The sequence below is a fragment of the Poromitra crassiceps genome (assembly GCF_964638095.1).
Source record: "Poromitra crassiceps genome assembly, chromosome: 17".
NCBI classification, from domain to species: domain Eukaryota; kingdom Metazoa; phylum Chordata; class Actinopteri; order Beryciformes; family Melamphaidae; genus Poromitra; species Poromitra crassiceps.
This window is the reverse complement of record NC_139635.1, coordinates 8979057-8998609: the sequence shown is the minus strand read 5'-3', so window position 1 is coordinate 8998609 and position 19553 is coordinate 8979057. Positions and strand designations below refer to the sequence as shown.

At 45.9% G+C, this 19553-nt stretch overlaps 1 protein-coding gene across 1 annotated transcript in view; it reads right to left on the bottom strand.

The window, feature by feature from the left end:
• Nucleotides 1–758: 758 nt before the first annotated feature.
• Nucleotides 759–19553, bottom strand: part of LOC310792184 (NACHT, LRR and PYD domains-containing protein 3-like) — a gene marked incomplete at both ends in the record, with an annotated part of 29910 nt that continues 11115 nt past the window's right edge. The window contains 4 exons of the mRNA XM_083653913.1: nt 759–1348; nt 17392–17438; nt 17929–18099; nt 18830–19003. Coding sequence (XP_083510039.1) covers nt 759–1348; nt 17392–17438; nt 17929–18099; nt 18830–19003 — 982 coding nt within the window. The remainder of the gene's footprint in view (nt 1349–17391; nt 17439–17928; nt 18100–18829; nt 19004–19553) is intronic.

Below are 19553 nucleotides of genomic sequence, written 5' to 3'. Positions count from 1 at the left end.
CAAGATATGACTAGGCTGGTATTTAGCGCCGACACGCCCACTTTGGGACTGCGCCACGCCCATTCGGCCTAAAGCGCATTTGGCAGCCTAAAGCCTATTGCTATCTTGCCGAAACAGGCGCAAGGCACGTTTTTTTGCGGTTAAGGCCCGTAATAGCGCCGATGGCCTGTGGGAGAATAGAGCCCCACATCCCTCTTTTTCCCAGATGCACTTGTGTCTGACAACATGACATGGGTGCGAGTCTGCTCCAGCAGCCGTACCGCCATCTGGTGGACATTGCACTTAATGCATGTGGATTGGCGCTCCAGCGCTCCGTTTACTTGAATAAGGGTAGTGTGTTTAGGCGGGTGGGGGGTATAAAACAAACGGAGCAGCTGACTCAACTTCTGGAGAGACGGAACCCAACGTCACGCTGCGGTGGCCAACACACAACAACTCTTTGGTCTGTCTGTCCTTTCTTCATTTGTTCTCTCTCTCTGATGGCCAAGGCGGGAAGTCAACTCAATTGTGTGTGTGTGTGTTTGTGTAAATGGTAAATGGACTGCATTTATATAGCGCTTTTATCCAAAGCGCTTTACAATGTGCCTACATTCACCCATTCACACACTGAGGGCAGCAAGCTGCCACGCAGGGTGCTGGCACAGCCATCGGGAGCAATTTGGGGTTCAGTGTCTTGCCCAAGGACACTTCGACATGCGGACTAGAGGAGCCGAGGACACACAGCCGCCCCTGTGTGTGTGTCTGTCCAGAGTCAACCATCATCTCAGCAGCTGTGTTTGGTCACAGTGTGTGTTTCTCTCTCCCTCCTCTATGTGACACAGAGACACTGAGGAACCAGTCGACCAGAGCCCAAACCTAAACCCAGGGTAGAGTGGTTCGGTGAATGTGGAGTGGAAGGTGTGGAGGTGGATCAGTGTGTCAGAGGAAACTGTGTAGAAGGACAGAGAGCCAGCAGGCCAGTCCAGATACACTGCTACTCTGTTACAGACAGAGGAGGAGGGGGGAGGTATGCCTGCTTCTCTGTTATTGTGCCAGGCAGTGTAACCATCATCAGAACATTCCAGAATCCAGGACTTTTCATTATGTCCAAGCTCACAGTCATGACCTCCTCCTCTCCTTCTGATTCCTCTGTAAGTCACTCCTATAGAAACCCATCCTTCCCTCTCGACCTCCCAGTAACAACGACCAGTCAGACCATTTCTACACAGCAGCTGAGGCCCACAGTCAAATCTCTCTGGGTGATCAAGATATGGCTGCTTCTGTAAGACCCATGTCACCTTTCTGTTGTCTTCAGACAGGAGGAGGTGTCTGTTTGCTGTGTTTGGGTCCAGTGTGAGTTCACAGGCATCTGATGAGAGAACAAGACTCAGTACAACAGCAGCTTCTCATCTAATACAACTTTTGTGTTTATTGTGTATTATTAATAACATCACTGTTGAACAGTTTCATTTTTGTGATTTATATTTGTTTATTGATTTAAATTACAAGAAAAGGCAAACGGCCTTTGAGGGGGCTAACATGGTTTAACAATTAGGAAAATGTCATGAACAGGAATAAATTAAGTTAAAAGATAAATATTTAACAACACCGACACCATATCCTAATTATTCACTACCATCAAAAGAAAACATTGGCTATAAAGCAGAAATGCACCAACTGGAACCCTGCAAAGGTTCCAGCTTTATTTCTGAGCATTTTAGTACTGTTCTATGTTCTGTTTTCATCGATCCCAGTAATTATGGGTGTCTTGCACAGTTCACTTCTATAAAGCTCCTTCAGGACTGCTTTTTAAGCTCTGAAACTTTGTGTGGCTTCCTCTTCAAAAGCTAAGGATGCTACCTGTGCTTTAATTATGAAAAGATATCTTATTTCTTTTATTGTTAATGTTATCTGGCAATGTCAAGCCCAATCTGGGCCCTGTCCAAATGCTCGATTCTCTGGCTCCACCCCTAATGCGTCTATGTAAACCTTTCACTGAAAAGGGGCTTCACCTCTTACATCTCAATGTTAGGAGCTTGCTGCCAAAGATCGATGAGATCAGGGTCTTACTCAAGTCTACCCAAGTAGGTGTTTTCTGTGTTTCAGAAACCTGGCTTGATGCTAGCATCAGTGACGCTGAAATCTACATAAACAACTCCTCCCTTGTTAGGAAGGACCGCAACCGGAAAGGAGGCAGAGTTTGTGCTTTCATTAGAGCTGACCTCAATTTTACATTGAGGCCTGACCTTGATAACATGTCTGAAATTCTTATGATTGACATTTGCCCACCTAAAACCAAACCCATTCTTATGGGTGTATGTTATCGCCCCCCACAGCAAAATTCCTTTTATGACCTGCTTAAAAGCACTCTCTGTTCATGTCCACACTTTCTAGCAAGGGAATGTATCCTAATGGGGGATTTTAACACAGCTATAACCAATAAATCCTGTCCTACTTACAGTGGGCTGGATAGATGTTCTAGAACATTTGGTCTCACCCAACTGATCCATGAGAATACTAGAGTTTGTGATTCATCTTGTAGCACCATTGATTTAGTCCTAGTCACGGACCCAGAGTCCATCTCTCAGAGTGGTGTCTTAACCTATGGAATCAGTGACCACTTTCTGACCTTCTGTTGTAGGAGGGTTCCTAGGTCAAATTTTAATTCTCACAAATTCATAAAGGCCAGGTCCTTCAAACGCTACTCTGCTGCTATGCTAAATGAGGCTATCCGTACTCTGAACTGGTCATCCGTCATTGACGCGGACGACGTCAACCTTGCCTGGGTAAATTTGAAATCCTTGTTCATCTCAGCCATTGATCTAGTAGCCCCAGCTAGATCTGTCAGAGTAAAGCAGAGATCCCACCCATGGTTCAATCAGGAGATTTGTGAAGCCATCTGCACTAGAGATAAAGATTTGTCTGTCTTTAAACAATCTAGGGATCAAGCAGACTTCCTTCTGTTTAAAAATTTTAGGAATATGGTTCAGCTCAAAGTCAGAGAGGCTAAATCGAACTATTTCTCTGACCAGATTATGGAGAATAAGGATAATCGAAAGGCATTGTGGAAAACCCTAAAAAGTTTGGGTTGTACAACCAAATCCAATATTCACTCCAGTCCTTGCTTATCCCTGCAGGTTGATGGGAAGATTGTCAGTAACAAGAAACAAATTGCCGATCACTTTAACAACTTTTTTACCTCAATTGCTCGAAAACTTGTTGATTGCCTGCCCTCTGGCCCTGTAACTTTTGGCCAGGACCGTCTCCTTGATTTCTACGCACGATTGGGTGTTACACCCAACAATTTCTCGTTTAAACCTGTCTCAGTTGAAAGCATCGGCAAACTTTTAAAAGGCCTTAAATGTGCTAAAGCCACGGGTCTCGACAACATTTCAGCCAGGTTCCTTAAGGATGCGGCCGACTCTATAGCACAATTTGTTGCTTATATTGTTAACCTCTCCCTGGCACAAGGCATTGTTCCAGATGACATGAAACATGCTAAAACAATTCCTCTTTTTAAGAAAGGTTGCAGGTCTGACCCAGGCAACTACAGGCCGATTTCTATTCTCAGTGTCACTTCCAAGGTCCTTTAAAAAGTCATTCAGGAACAGCTGTATGAGTATTTAAACGACTCTAAACTGTTATTCAAATTCCAGTCTGGTTTCAGAAAGTCTCACTCTAACGATTCCTGCCTGCTTTTCTTAACAGATTTGATTAGAACAGAAATGGATGCTGGCAAGCTCTGCGGTATGATTTTGATCGATCTTCAAAAGGCCTTTGACACTGTTGACCACGATTTGCTCTTTTCTAAATGGTCTGCTTTAGGCGTTAGCCCCCCTTGTCTGAGATGGTTCATCTCCTACCTGACAGGTAGAGATAAAAAAATAGTCTTTCATGGTCAAATATCCACTGCCTTGCCTGTGACCTGTGGGGTCCCGCAGGGGAGTGTCTTAGGCCCTTTATTATTTTTAATTTACATTAATGACCTACAAACTGCCTGCAATGTCAACATGTTTCTGTATGCTGATGATTCTGCCATCCTGTCCTCTGACAAGGATGTGGAGAGGCTTCAAGCTACTCTTTGTGAGGAATTTAAGAAAATAAAATCCTGGCTTACAGATAACAAACTTTCCCTTCATATGGCCAAAACAGAATGTTATTTTCGGTTCTAAACCCAGGTTACGCAAATTGGTCTCGCCTACTATTGTCCTTGAGGGCCAGTCCTTTGCAGCAAAAGCCTCAGTCAGCTATTTAGTGTTTTTAAGAATAGGCTACGGTCAAATTATGGCTTTTTGAACAAGTCCATGCCTAAGCTCTGATGTGCCTTTTTTTTCTGTGTATTTTGATGTGTATTTTTCTTGCCTCTCACTGCATACTTCATACTGTATGAATGTAACTGCTAATTATTTTCATGTTTATATTGCTTTTTTATACCTGTTTAAGACCATGGACCACAATGGAAATAAGTCTTGACTTTATTGTGCTTTATCCTTGATGTTATTCCTTGAGATTCGTGTCTGTACTTTGTTTAGTACATTGTATTACAATTTGTAACCGTCAAATCAAATCAAATCAAATCAAATAATAATGTGCTAAATTTACCATTACCATTTACCATTAAATATGACTTAATGCCGCTCAAAGTAAGGTGGAACGGAATTCAATCTATTACACTCTAAAAACTGAGCAGTTCCTTGAATAACCTCTAGGTTACTCCAAGAACCTAGGGCAAGGGTTCCCAAACTTTTCAGTCCCCGACGCCAAAAATAATGGTGCCAGAGGCTCAGGAGCGCCACTTTCCATACTTCAGGAGGTTGAAGAATACAAACGTTTGTGCACAGATGCGCTAAATAGAATAAACAAAAACAAAACCTAACACTTATGGTTAAAATGGGCTATTTTTTATAGTTTTTACATTGTATTTCACACATTCTGCACACATTATTTAGGTCAATATCACACATTATGGAAATCATCTCTAGATCCCCCCCCCCACCGGTGTTCTGCAACCCCCGACCCCCACTTTGGGAACCACTGACCTAGGGGCTCCCCCAAGAACTCAGAAGTTCCTCAATGCTCTTAGGTGCCTGCAAGAACCTTTACTTATTCCTCAGTATGAATTCTGCTTCCTCAAAGAACCCATTTTCAATTAAGGTTCCTGGAGGATCTTTACACTTTAGGCTAAAATCCAGTAGAGGGCAGTCATTGCGAGAAGAGAAGATAGCAATGAGAAAAAGAAGACAGAAGAAGACATGTGCTTGATGGGAAGCAATCAATGGAAGTGAAGTGCGGAGGGGGGGGGGGACGGGGGGGGGTGGAGACGGTGGAGAAAATGGCATCGGAGGAAGAGGACGCAAGAGGAGTGGATAGGAGGAAAAGGAAGAATAAGGAACTGGGTGATTCTAGTAATTCAGGGGGGGTCTGTTCATGGAAATGGTGGCTGTGACACAGACGGACAGGATTTTTAAGGATCCACATGCGGTCGGAAAGTTTATTGGGGGAAAGTCGTGAATGTGAGGGTTTTTCCTGGTTCAAAATGAGGCAGAGGTGGTGCTCGAGTCCAACCGATATGACATTTATTTATTGTTATTATTATTGCTGGAATGAAAGCATGTTTTCTATGTGGATTGTGCACTGGTATAACTACTGTATGCAAAGGTACTCAGAAGGCTGCTTTCTTAAACAAATAACTTTATAAAAAAAATATTTAACATTAAATTGTCAACACATGGGCGTAATGCCACAATTACAAATGACAGGAATCCACGAGTAAAACACTTGTTTTGAGTTTTGTGTAGAGCTGGAGGTGGCATGAAATTTGACAGAGGTGGCCGTCCTGTAATTCTCTATTCAGGAAAAACGCTGGAAGTGTGTTAGCTCAGGACTAGGAGTGGAATGGTTGAGTGTGTGTCTGAGAAGCAGATGAAAATAGCCTGGAAGATCAGAAAGGAGGAAAAAAAGATTAGTAAGTAACGTGCCAGTCGAGGCCGGATCATTCCTGGAGGTGGCAGGTGAGCTTCTGAGGCATGGAGAATGATGCAATTTGGTGAAGGGGAGAAAGAGGAGCGTTTATGTGTGTTGAAGGGGAATTGCCATTGAGACTGTATCATGATTATGTCTGTTACACAGTGAGGCCCTTTGAGAGAGCTCCTCTCAGGTGTTTCTCAGGAGTTAGTTTAGTTTAGTTTTTTTAAACGGATCTATAGCTGACACCTAGACGACAGCTACTCTGCTGTGGTCCAAGACGACAATACATATTACATGACAAGCAATGAAATAAAATCGAAAAACCAAAATAAAAACCAAAATAATGAAAAGCAAATCTAAAACCAAGACAAGAGAATATAGCATGGTCAGCTAGCCCTCTAGCTAGCCAATGGACCTAAATATTAACATACTGTAGCGAATCAGTGTTACACATACAGTGGTGAGCAATGGTAGTGTCTCGACTACAGATAGGAACTGATGTGTGGGAGTGTTATTGGGGAACACTATGCTGTTGGGAGACTTCCGGGGGAGACTGAGCATGCGCGGGCAGTCTCCAGATACTGCCTAGAGGGAAAGCTGCTAGCTATGAGCGTGCATGACAACCGCTGAGAGTTGTAAATATGACTAACTGATAATAAAGAACCCTGTACCAGCAAGAAGCCTCTGCCTCATGAGTTACCAGGAACGTTACACTGGCGTCAGAAGTTTAAACGGTGAATATTGCCTCCAGAATCGGCGAGATGGTTAACAAGTTCCTGAAGAAAGAGCGGAAAAAACTCAAACGGGAGGCGGGAAAAGAAAGAGCCGGAACAGACTACCAAGCATCCGAAGAGGAAGATGACTGGGTAGACGCGGCCGCTACCACAGAGATCCAAGCGGGGATAGCAGCAGAAAGCCTGGGGTTGGTGATGATAAAATCCGAGCTAGACGGCGCTATCACCGTAGCCACGGAAGCTACTCCGCGGCTCAAGGAGGCTAGCAGGCAAGCTAGCGAGGCGGGAGAAGGAGCGGAAAAACCGGGGCCGGTGAGAGTGAAGACCGAGCGGGTTGACATTGCCGCTGTAGCCATGGAGGCTGTGCCACAGCCCAGCGGGGCTAGCCTGCGAGCCGGGGACAAAGACGGGACATGGGTCGAGGCGACAAAGGACAGCGGGCGGCGAGGAAGAAAGGAAATCACCCCGCCAAAATTCAACGGTAAAGGCGAGTGGTAGCCATATTGCACAATGTTTAACGTAGCAGCTGACATGAATGGCTGGTCGAGGGGAGAGAGAGCCAGTCACCTGGTGATGTCACTCGAGGGCGAAGCTATAACATGTGTGGCGGCAATGGCAGATACAAAAGACTTAGACGTTGTGATGGCGGCCCTGAGGAGGGGTTTCGGACAGTGCAAAGAAGAAGGCATTATGGTCGCGGAACTGTGTAACAGGCGTAGACGACCAGGGGAGTCGCTGCGGGCGCTGGCTACAGACATTGAGATCCTCAGCCGGCGCGTATACAGCCGGTTGCCGCCAGAAGCACTAGACGAGCTAGCCCGAAATTACTTTGTCCAGGCTATCGCGCCGCGAGGACTAAGAGAGCAAGTAATGCTGCAACGGCCAAAGACACTAGAAGTAGCGCTGGAGCTGGCGTTTGAAAGAGAGACAGTAGAGGGCTGGGCCACGAACAGCGAAGAGGGGAGAGCTGTCCCCGTGGCGAGAATGGCAGCAGAAAGCCCGATACAAGAAGAGCCAGCGTGGAAGACGGCGTTGACAGAGCAAGGCAACATGGTGAAAGAACTGTCCGAGTCAGTACAACAGCTCAAAGAACAACTGCTCCGCAGAGCGACCCTGCAGCCTAACCCCGCTCGGCAGCCCACCCAGCGGAACAACAGCTGGGCCAGAGGGAGCATGATCTGCTGGGGATGTGGACGCCCCGGGCATCGGGAAGCAGACTGCCGCCGGAGAGCGTGGAACCAGGGAAACGGCACAGGACCCGTCCAGATGGGGCGAGACGGGTCTACGATGTCACAGTCCCCGTAGCCACGTCGTCGCAGGAAGGAGCCCACCGACAGCAACGGGGAGGTGGGGCTCCGCCGTGCCCCGAAGTAGACGACATCGCCGGAGCTGTCAACATGCAGAGCGGGCCGCGCGCGATGAACGGCTGCCATGTTCCAGTCTACCTACAGGGGAGATACTGCGCCGCCCTGGTGGACACGGGGTGTACGGCAACGCTGGTGAACGTCAACATGATGCCCGAGGGGACGCGCCTGGAGCAGCCAGCAGCACAGCTGCTAAGAACAGTATCCGGTGAGTTGATGCCAATGAGGGGGAGGGGACACGTAATGATAACAGTGGGGGGACAGACAGTGGACTTTCCAGTGTGGGTGGTAGAAATGGCGGGGCCCTGCATCCTGGGGGAAGACTACTTAACGCTGAACAAATGCACAGTAGACCTAGGAAAAAGCACATTGACATTTGCAGGGGGGCCAGTAGTCCAGATGGGCCACCCTCCCACTGTTCCAGGGGAGCGGCCTAACGTTAACAACATCACCGTGTACCGCGTCACCGTAGAGCATGAGCCCCACCCAGCAGACCAAGCCCCTCCCCAAAGCCACGCCCCTAGCCCACCTCCAAACACTTGCCCTCAGCCAGCGCAACAGGCAGAGGGGGAGAGAGAGAGGTTAGAGATGCTCAGGAGATTACACCAACGCCAGAGCGAAGGGTTAGAACCCCAGCAGAGCGATGAACTGTGGAGAGTACTAGAGGAATATAAAGACATTTTCGCGATGTCGGACGATGAGCTAGGCTGTACCCACCTGGTAGAACACCAGATAGACACTGAAGGGGCGCGGCCCATCAGGTCGTATCCCCGTCGAGTCCCAGCAGCAAGAAGAGATGTAGCGAACGAAGCTGTAGAGAACATGCTGAGGGCGGGGATCATCGAGCCGCCGGAGAGCCCATGGGCGTCAGGGGTAGTCTTGGTGAAGAAGAAAAATAGCGCGAAGATGCGATTCTGCGTAGACTATAGAGGGCTGAACAAAGTGACAAAAAAAGACGCGTACCCGCTGCCCGTCATCGAGGAGCTGTTAGACATAGTGGGGGAGTCATCCTGGTTCTCATCCCTAGACCTCCGCAGTGGGTACTGGCAGGTGCCCCTCTGCGACGAGGCCAAACCAAAGACCGCCTTCCGCACCGAGAGAGGACTGTGGCAGTTTCGAGTACTCTGTTTCGGACTGTGCAACGCACCCGCAACGTTCGAGAGGTTAATGGAGAAACTGCTGGGGGACATTCCCCAAACCGAATGCGTCGTATACTTAGATGACATCTTGACACACGGGGGCTCGTTTCAGGCAGCGGTGGGGGCGTTACGAAAGGTCCTAAAGAAGATAGCAGAGGCGGGTCTAAAGTTACACCCAGATAAGTGCCACTTCCTGAAGAGGAGGGTGGAGTTCTTGGGGCATGGCATCGGTGCGGGGGGCATTCGCACTCTGGAGGAAAAAACACGGGCGCTCGTAGAGTGGCCCACCCCCAGAGACAAAAGAGAGCTCGAGAGCTTCGTAGGGTTAGCATCCTACTATAGGAAATTCGTGAAAGGATTTTCTGACATCGCAGAGCCACTGTTCCGGCTTAAAGAAAATAATGCAGACTTCAACTGGACAACAGAGTGCCACCTCGCGTTCGAAGCCCTCAAGAAAGCACTGACCGAGCCCCCGGTGCTCAGAGCACCAGACCCCGCACTGCCGTTCCTACTAGACACTGATGCCAGCAATGGGGGTATGGGGGCCGTGCTGTCCCAGACAGGGCCTGAAGGGGAGCGGGTGGTGGCGTACTTCAGCAAGACATTTGATAAGACAGAAAGAAACTACTGCGTCACACGCCGGGAGCTCCTAGCCGTCGTAGAAGCACTAAGACACTTTAGATACTACCTCCTGGGACAGCCTCGGTTCACCATACGGACCGATCACTCGGCGCTGCAGTGGTTATGGTCCTTTCGGGAGCCGGAGGGACAGGTGTGCCGCTGGTTAGAGAGAATGGCGGACTACAACTTCACCATAGAGCACAGAGCAGGGACACACCACGTCAATGCAGACGCCCTGTCACGACGACCCTGTGCAGAAAGGGGGTGTGTGTACTGCGAGAAGAGAGAGGGGAGAGAGAGAGAGCTCCAAGAGGAAGCTAGGATATGCCCCAACCACACGGGGGATGGACCAGTGTGCAAGACGCTGCAGATGGCAGAGGCAGCAGATTGGAGAGGCCACCAAGAAAACGACAGGGAGCTGTCGCCAGTACTGCAATGGGTAGAAGAGGGCCAGAAGCCGCCATGGGAAGAGGTGGCAGGGGCCACTGACACAACCAAAGGGCTGTGGGCAGGGTTCGACACCCTGAGATTGAGCAGCGGAGTGCTGATGAAGTCCTGGAAGGAGCCAACGACGGGAGAAAACAAGTGGCGGAAAGTAGTGCCGACGACGCTGAGGGAGGAGGTGTGCAGGAGCTGCCATGGAACTGTAGGGGCCGGGCACTTTGGGGTAAGCAAAACCCTCCGTCGCATCAGACAAGGCTTTTATTGGGGGAGGATGAGGAGAGACGTGCAGGATTTCTGTCGACGCTGCGACCTCTGCGCAGCGTACAAAGGTCCATTAGACCAGTCTCGCGCCCCGCTCCAACAGCTAGCAGCAGGAGCCCCCATGGAGAGGGTGGCAGTAGACGTGATGGGACCGTTCCCACGCTCAGACAGTGGAAATCGATACGTCCTAGCTGCCATGGACTATTTCACAAAATGGCCAGAGGCATATGCACTGCCCGACCAGGAGGCGGGGACGGTGGTCGACGCACTAGTAACAGGCATGTTCAGTAGGTTCGGAGCACCAGAGACCCTACACAGTGACCAAGGAAGAAACTTTGAGTCACGAGTGTTCGCCACCATGTGCGAGAAACTGAACATTAGAAAGACACGGACCACAGCATTGCACCCCCAGAGCGATGGCCTAGTGGAAAGATTCAATCGGACGCTGAAAAAGCAGTTGGCCCTCCTCACTGAGGAGCACCAGAAAGATTGGGACACGCACCTGCCTCTCATCCTCATGGCCTACAGATCTGCCACACAAGAGTCCACCTCCTGCACACCCGCTCTGCTCATGTTGGGCCGAGAACTGCGGACACCAGCAGAAATGGCGTTCGGCAAACCACCAGATGCACTGGATGCGCCCCCGGGGCGAGAGTACGCCAGGAGGCTACAAGATCGATTAGAGTCCGCACACAACTTCGCTCGGGACCAGCTGGAGAAAGCGGGCATGAAACAAAAAAGGAACTATGATGTGAGGGCAAAGGGAAACCATTTCCAGGGGGGGGAGTTGGTCTGGGTGTACACACCCCAGAGGAAAAAAGGGCGTAGCCCTAAACTGGACTGTCACTGGACAGGCCCATGCAGGGTCATGGAGAGAATGGGGGAGGTGGTGTACCGAGTGCAGATGCCACTTGGTGGCAAGAAGGTACTCCACCGAGACAGGTTGGCCCCATACCGGGGGGGGGTGCACCCTTCCCCCAGATCTCGGCCGCCCAGCGGTTTCACCTAGACATGCTGAAAGAAGGAATCTGTTCCCACAGAGAGGGGCGTCCGGCCATGACCGGGCGGCCCCCACTCAGGGACTTGAAGCCCCAGAGACTGCAGGTGGGATCAGCCCCGCAGACAGATTCACAGAGACTAACACGGCCACGGAGAGAGCCAAGGGCTCCAGGACACTTTGAGAACTTTGAGTTATATTAACACATTCACTGCCAGCCGTTTTTTTTTTTTTACTGTAGATAGCTTCTGCCAAAGGATTTTTTTGAGGATTCTGGCTCATCTTACAAGAGCCGAGGATTATTTTCTGCTTGGACTTTGTGAACACAAAATATCTAAAAAGTACTAATAGAATGTGTGCTTTCTCTGTCTAAAAGAGTTAGTTTGTAGAGTTAGTAGTTATGTAGATATTAGCCGTTGAGTACAGCATGGTTTCAGCGTCTGAGACAGAAACCTGAGATAATCGCAGTTTTGTGAAATTCAATCAAACAGTCACTTTAACCATTTATTTTTGGCATCAGTAACACATCAGACATCTAAACAATATAGTTCTGAACAGTAATTTCCTCCATATCAGCACCCGCACCCCCTCTCCTTCAAACTCCTCCCTCCGTGGGCGTGTCTCTGGTGGCTTTCAGCAGCGTTTGTCACAAGCGAGTTTCTCCTGCCTGTCTGAGCAGCCTCCCTCCCTGGCGGCCCCCTCGTCGGCGAGTCTGGATGGGGCTTGCTCGTTTCTTGGGTTTTCGATTGAGAGCTTTGATGAAGCTTTGTGCGATTCTAGGCTTTATGCTGCGTGTTTCAAAGTGTGTTTTGCACCCAGTCTATTTTTGGAACCCCCCACCGTTGTGCGCCACCGTTGTGCACCAGCGTGAACGCGTTTTCGCCTACAGTATGAGAATGAGGCTCGTTCGTTTCTGGGTTTTCGGTTGAGCTCAGCTGGAATGAAGCTGCGTGCGATTCTGGCCTTTCTGCTGGTGTTTCAAAGTGCGTTTCACCCATAATCTATTATGCAAATTTGCAATCCCCCACCGCCAGCACCCAGCGCGAAAGCGAAAGCGTTTTCGCCCCATCCATTTTCATGAGAATTGCTTCCTCATGCTGCTGTCTTTGCTTGGCTTTCAATAGTCTGGAGAGCACTGTCGCCACTTAGTGGGTCGGTGGAATGGATTGTACACGTTCGGTGGCTCCCATATTATAATAATCCTCCTCGAGGACCAATGTTGCCGAAATGCATAGAAAGCTAAGATGGTTTTGTGTGGAGAAAAGACTGACATCCAACACACTTGTGTTTTTTCACAAAGTCATCAACACTCAGATACCTGGATTTATTTCTAGAACAATTGTCTACAGTGCTGAGACTCACCTGCACGCTACTAGAGCGGCCAGCAGGGGGCAGATGACCCTTCCCCTTCCAAGGTCAAACAGCTTAAAAAGAGCTTTAAATTATAGGGCTGTGAAGATGTGGAATAATCTTCCAGGAAACATTTCTTTAATCAGTGGACTGGCTTGCTTTAAGAGAAACCTACAATCACACCTGCAGGACCAACCAAATATGTGGTAGCAATTGTTTCCAGTGTTTTGATTATGAATGTTTTGACATGACCGTAGGACTGCTATATTTTAATGTAATTTTAATGTTATGAAAGTATTGATGTTTCTAATGTAGGCTATGTTTCTAATGTATGTTTCTAATGTTTCTAATGTATTGATATGGTTTTACTAATGATTTGAATGTTTTAATGTTCTATGTTTGTCTGTCATGGACCCCAGGAAGACTAGCTCGATGCCAAGGCGTCCAGCTAATGGGGATCCTTTTAATAAACAATAAACAACAATAATAGGAGATGTAAAAGGGTTAGATCAACGTCCCACGGTCAAATTTTTTTCTATTTTTTTTTACGAGTTAACTCGTCATTGGCAGTCAACCGTTGGATTTTTTTTGACGAGTTAACTCGTCAATGGCAGTGAACGTGTTAAAAAAAAAAAAAAAAAAAAAAAAAAAAAGGAGGAGATGGTGGTTCGAAATGTTGTAACAAAAAAAGTAAATGATGTGCATGGCATGAGATATTGTGGGGGAGGAAAGATGGGGGAGAAGCCTGAGATTGAAACATAAAATGTGGTGACATAAAATGTGGTTAAAAAACAAAGAAGCTGCTAAAAAGGAAAAGAAAGATGTGGGTGTGTTTTGGTACAGGGGGATGTGTGATGTGGTATCAACGTGGGCGTTGACCTTATTGTTGGGCGGGGAGTATGTAGCGAATCAGTGTTACACATACAGTGGTGAGCAATGGTAGTGTCTCGACTACAGATAGGAACTGATGTGTGGGAGTGTTATTGGGGAACACTATGCTGTTGGGAGACTTCCGGGGGAGACTGAGCATGCGCGGGCAGTCTCCAGATACTGCCTAGAGGGAAAGCTGCTAGCTATGAGCGTGACAACCGCTGAGAGTTGTAAATATGACTAACTGATAATAAAGAACCCTGTACCAGCAAGAAGCCTCTGCCTCATGAGTTACCAGGAACGTTACAATACTGTCAGTAGATCTCTTTGTAAACTACAGAACAAACAGAAAGCGGACGAAACAGAATGGGCATGCGGCTGCAGTATGTAATAGGTAAGATATGTGGGAGGTGTGGGAATGGCTGTGGTTTAGAAAGGTGCATATTAGAGAAGGAGCAAGCAAAGTGTCTTCACTGTGGACCTTTCAGTGTCCAACAAGAAAGAAGGAAGTATACGTTTATTTGGATCACTATTAGCTACAGCAGTGCAGCAGCTATTCATCCTGGGGTCCACAAGCCTCGAAGTTACATACATGTTTGTAATGGTGGGAGGAAACCAGGGCATCCAGAAGAAACCCACACGAACCCAGGAAGAACATGCAAACTCCACAAAGAAAAGACCTGGGACAGACCGGTGTTCGAAGGCGGGACCTTCTTGCTGTGAGGAGCAGCCACCACAGCGCTCAGTGGAAGGGAATATGATTAGAGGGGAAAGAGGAATGACGTATGCTGAAGCTGTTAAGAGGTGGGGGTGGGAGAGAAATGAAGTTGGACTTTATCTTATTTGTCTTGCTTTGATATAGTATTATATGAGGTGAAAATATTCAATTTCAGGGGAGAGAGAGGGCAAAAAAACGATATCAACATGTTTGTGGCACTTTACATGTGAGAAACGTTTTTTAATGAATAATAGTTGATTGTTTGACTGAATACTCTGCTGTTCCACAACTGTAGTCGCAGAATTTGATGTCCTGGGGTTTGTATTTTAATGGGACATCTGTGAGTAACTATGTATCCAAGGATTTCCCCTGCACAGGGGAATAAGATTGAGCTCACGCGCACGACTGCTTGCACCAAGTTAAGAAGTGGTTTCAGCTCGTCTAAGCAACATTTTTTGCACCCCCGCATAAGATAGCATAATGCCAGGATTCAAGCCGGCCACGCCTTGTTGAACCTGGGCACACCCACAGCTATCTGGCACGCTATCTCAGGCGCAAACCCGTTTAGTGTCTTGGCGCATGGCGGCGCAGCTCCAAATTGACAGTTGCGAGGGGCGATGATGCCACATAAGTCGCTCGCACCCGCAGCCACTAAAATAGCGTGGGGCAGACGATAGCACGAAGCCTTTTAGAAAGTACCTGAGGAGGGAGCTGATTCAATAAGAACAGCTCCACTATTATTTTAGTTCTTTAGTTAAAGGGAGGCTTTGCCGATTTTCAACCCACTTTGTATCATCATAATCCTGGTAATATAAGCAAATGGACAGTGCTTAACGTCTCTATATGTTTTCCACACAGAGAAATATCCTTCTTCTCTGTCCCCCAGAAACCTCACCCTTACCAGCTGGTATGAGTCAGAGCCATGTAAGAAGAGTTGCGACATCTCCATTCTCTCCAATGGACCAGTTTTTTTTACTCTCAAGAGTTCCAGGAAGTAAGGTCCTGGATTAAGCAGCACTGTCAAGTTGCAGCAAAATGGACAGTTTGTGTTGTACTTTGAAAGTTTTTTTTTTCCTTCTTGAATCAAATTGTACATTATCAGCTTTATTTTAGCATGCAAAAGTAGAGCGAAACCCATTCCTGGCTGTTCATTGGCTAATGAGTCTCGCATTTCGGTCCTCCACTCACGCCACTCTCTCTCTAGAGTACACTAGTATGAGTAATTAAGGCTCGGTAAGGCTCTCCATGCGATTCTCCATGGAGGTGTGCAAACACATAAAAATAAAAATAAACAATAACTGCCTCCCTCAAAGCAGCCCTCGAGCAACATCTGTTCTGCCCTACAAAGGAGAAAGGCAGTAACTATTTTTTTGTCAAAAATGAGTTATTATCATTTTTGTGACATTAAAGACATCCTTTGTCATGTGGAAAAATATCTTGTCTCAAATGTGTTGTGTTTTTGAGAAAATAGGGGGTCGTATTTGCAGTAACTCAAAAAAGCCCTAGTGAAACCAAGGCCAATCACTGTAACTTGAGTTACTGTACTCCTCTTTTGTTTAGCTGTGCTGAAATTGAGTTACTGTCCCGTGCCCTTTGTTTTGCATCACTCTATTTTTCGCGCTTCAAAGTTACTGTGATTGTCATTGGTGGCAAAGGTGACAAACATTTCAAATGTTACTCATTTCAATTGTATTTGTCTTTTACTCATATCATATCAATCAATCGTATCAATGTCACTTATCTGAATTTAACTGTTTAACTATATTGAAGCATTAAAATTAAGCAATCAGTGTGATATTATTTTATTAGAATATAATTATTAGTTGCTTCAAATGTTCAAAAATATCCAAAAACAATTGAAATAATTTGATTTAAAAAGATACTTGGAATATCACAAACATGCTTGCATACAAATATGATAACAAATGTTATTATATAATAATATTAATGTAATGAATAACAGTAAAAAGTGCAATTTCATCTAATATCATCATTAGACTAAGGATGTTATTATATTTGTCATTGTACTGCTTTTTAAAACTAAAAAGATGAGATAAAATTTGACTTACTGCCCTTCACTTTGGCATAACCCCATGCTTTTTCGTAAGGCATGCAAAGGAGGAATACAGTAACTCCCAAATGAAGGTCAAAGGTCAAGAGTTAGCTAAATATTTTTATATGGATAAATAACTTGACTAAAAAAACAAAGAATTGCCACATATTTAATGATCTGCCTGCAACTATTTTGTCTGGACGACAAGAAAACTTTAAAGTCATTTTTCTCAGCTCTGCACTCTGGTGAGTTACTGGCTTTCTCCTTTGTAGGGCAGTGTTCACTTCCACAATGATGTGTGTCATTCTGAGATGGAAGTTCCTGCAATAAACTGCAGAGCTCTCAGGCAGGAGAACATTAAAGGATGGTTTTACTGGTAATCAACCCACTTTGTATCATATATAATCTCTCTGTTTACCTCACAGCGAATTTGCTCCTGCTCCTTTTGGCAGAAACTCCTCCCCCACCAGTTGCAAGTCATTAGGGCTCGTTAAGGCTCTCCATGCGATTCTCCGTGGATGTGCGCATACTTAAAAAGATAAGAATAAACAATAACAGCCGCCCTCGGAGTAGATTCTGCTTCTCCAGCACAACTTCCGTAGCTCTGTTGTGACGCGTAACACTGCACATGTGGTTATATTACCGAGATTATTAATGATACAAAGTGGGTTGATTACCGGTAAAGCCATCCTTTAAGACAATACTTTAAGCCATCCTTTAAGACAGCTGCTCATCTGCATATATTACTGACATTGTAATGATACAAAGCGGGTTGAAAATCGACAAAGCCTTCAATCTTATAAGCAATCTGTTGTGTGTGTGTGTGTGTGTGTGTGTGTGTGTGTGTGTGTGTGTGTGTGTGTGTGTGTGTGCGAATCAAACTAAATAACTTACATTTCCTCAGACCTGGTTTCAGCCTCTGCTCTCCACCATGGTCCACACTGGGGAAATAAACAAAGTCAGTTTAGCAGATTCTCCTTGATGAGATGGAGGAGCTGTCTGCACTGCACTGTAGGCCAGTAGCAGTGTCTTGAATTTGATGCGTACTGAGATGGGAAGCCATCTCGGCATCTCGGAAGATGTCTTTTCCTGGTGTGAATATACTTACTGGAAACTGTTAATTCTGTCTTTTGACCCTGTATTTTTTTACCAGATTGTCCACATGTGTGTATTTAAACATCACTTCCGCTGTATGTAACACAACGCTGATGAAGGCTATATGCTGAAACGCGTCCATTGCTATTGTGCTGACCCAGTTGTATTAAAAGACAAAACAAGGACATTTTGAATGCTGGCTTTTCTCCCAAGCCCCCACATAACTCGAACCCTCAGAGTCATAATTGCTGTTCAACATTAATCAATATTCAACACTGTGACAAAGAAAATGTGTGTGACTCTCAGCCTGTTCTAGCAGATGTCAACTCTCCATACCTGAGTGAGTCCAGTGTCCAGTGTGGATCATCCAGTCCAGCAGCGAGCAGCTCTCCTGAGGGTCCTGGATGATTGTAGCTCAGGTCCAACTCTCTCAGATGGGAGGGGTTGGAGCTCAGAGCTGAGGCCAGAGAAGCACACCCTTCCTCTGTGAGTAGACAGCCTGACAACCTGCACACACACACACACACACACACACACACACACACACACACACAGGTTGTGATTAGGGATGGTAATACAATCGATTAACCCTCGTTATGAATTCCAAACATATATTAACTGATCGACAATGTAAGCTGTTCTTTGTAAATTTTGCTGAAATTATTTAATACCACAGGGGCAACATTTTATTTTCACCCCTTATACAGAGGAAGAAGAAAGCCAAGTAAGCAGGCAAAAAGTCCATTGTGGGATAGTTACACCCACAAAGACAACAGTATTCATTGTAAACAATGTAATACAATGTTGAAATACACCACGTATACAAGCATAATCACAGCTAATGCAGGACGTCTGGTTGGTTGATTAACTTGTCCCACATGTTGTATTTTCTGTTTTGTATATCAAAAGCTCTTGATTGATTAATCGATTAATTGGTTGTTAACATTATCAATTAATCAATTATGTAAATTGATTAAGAGTTGCATCCCTAGTTTAATGCAAAAACTGTAATTGTCTCTAATATAAACACAAATTTATTATTATAAGATTGGATCAACAGAGTCAGAGGAAATAAATATAGTCATGTAAAGTGGTGCAGACAGGCCTGGAAGTTTATTTAATTTATTATTTAAATATTTGTAATGAAGGAAATCACACAACCCCTCTTCACTGGCATTATTGTCTATGCAAACCAGAATTTAAACTGGCATCTTTTCAACAGTTCAGTAATCCTGACCTGAGAGTCTCCAGTCTACAGTGTAGACTCTCCAGTCCAGCAGACAGCAGCTTCCCTCCTGAATCCTGCATGTCATTGTTACTCAGGTCAAGTTCTCTCAGACTAGAGGACTGGGAGCTGAGAACTGAAGCCAGAGCTTCACAGCTTCTCTCTGACAGCTGGCAGACACTCAGCCTCAATGGAAAAGAACATATACAAAAAGGTTACTGTCTCACAATCATTGTCATTACTGTCTGTGTTTTAGAGCTCTCCTTTCACACTAATACTATTACTAATAAGAAAATATGTATGTGACACTTATCTAAAGCCAGAGTGTTGGGTTTGCTTTGCATGGTGCTACAGCTCATGAGTGTAGCACTAACGGCACTTTGATGTCCACTGGGGTCATGCATGCAATAATGTATTCACATAAGTAAAGTGATTTGACAATTACATCCAACAAATGGCATATGTTATGCTGTGCAAAAAGCTACCAATTAGAATAATAATATATATTAATGTATAAAATAAGTTTTTTTTTTTTACAATATGGGACCTGCAAATGTGTTAAGTGAATCTCTTATATCAATATACAGTTAACTGCTAATTGAGGGAGATGATAAAAGTAGAATATAGTGCACGGCCCAACCTAATTAATTTCTTAACTGATGAATAATAAAGCTTGGTGTCTTGTTCAACTCCTGTGAAATAGCCAATAAATTGTGTAATCTTGAGGGAATTCCTT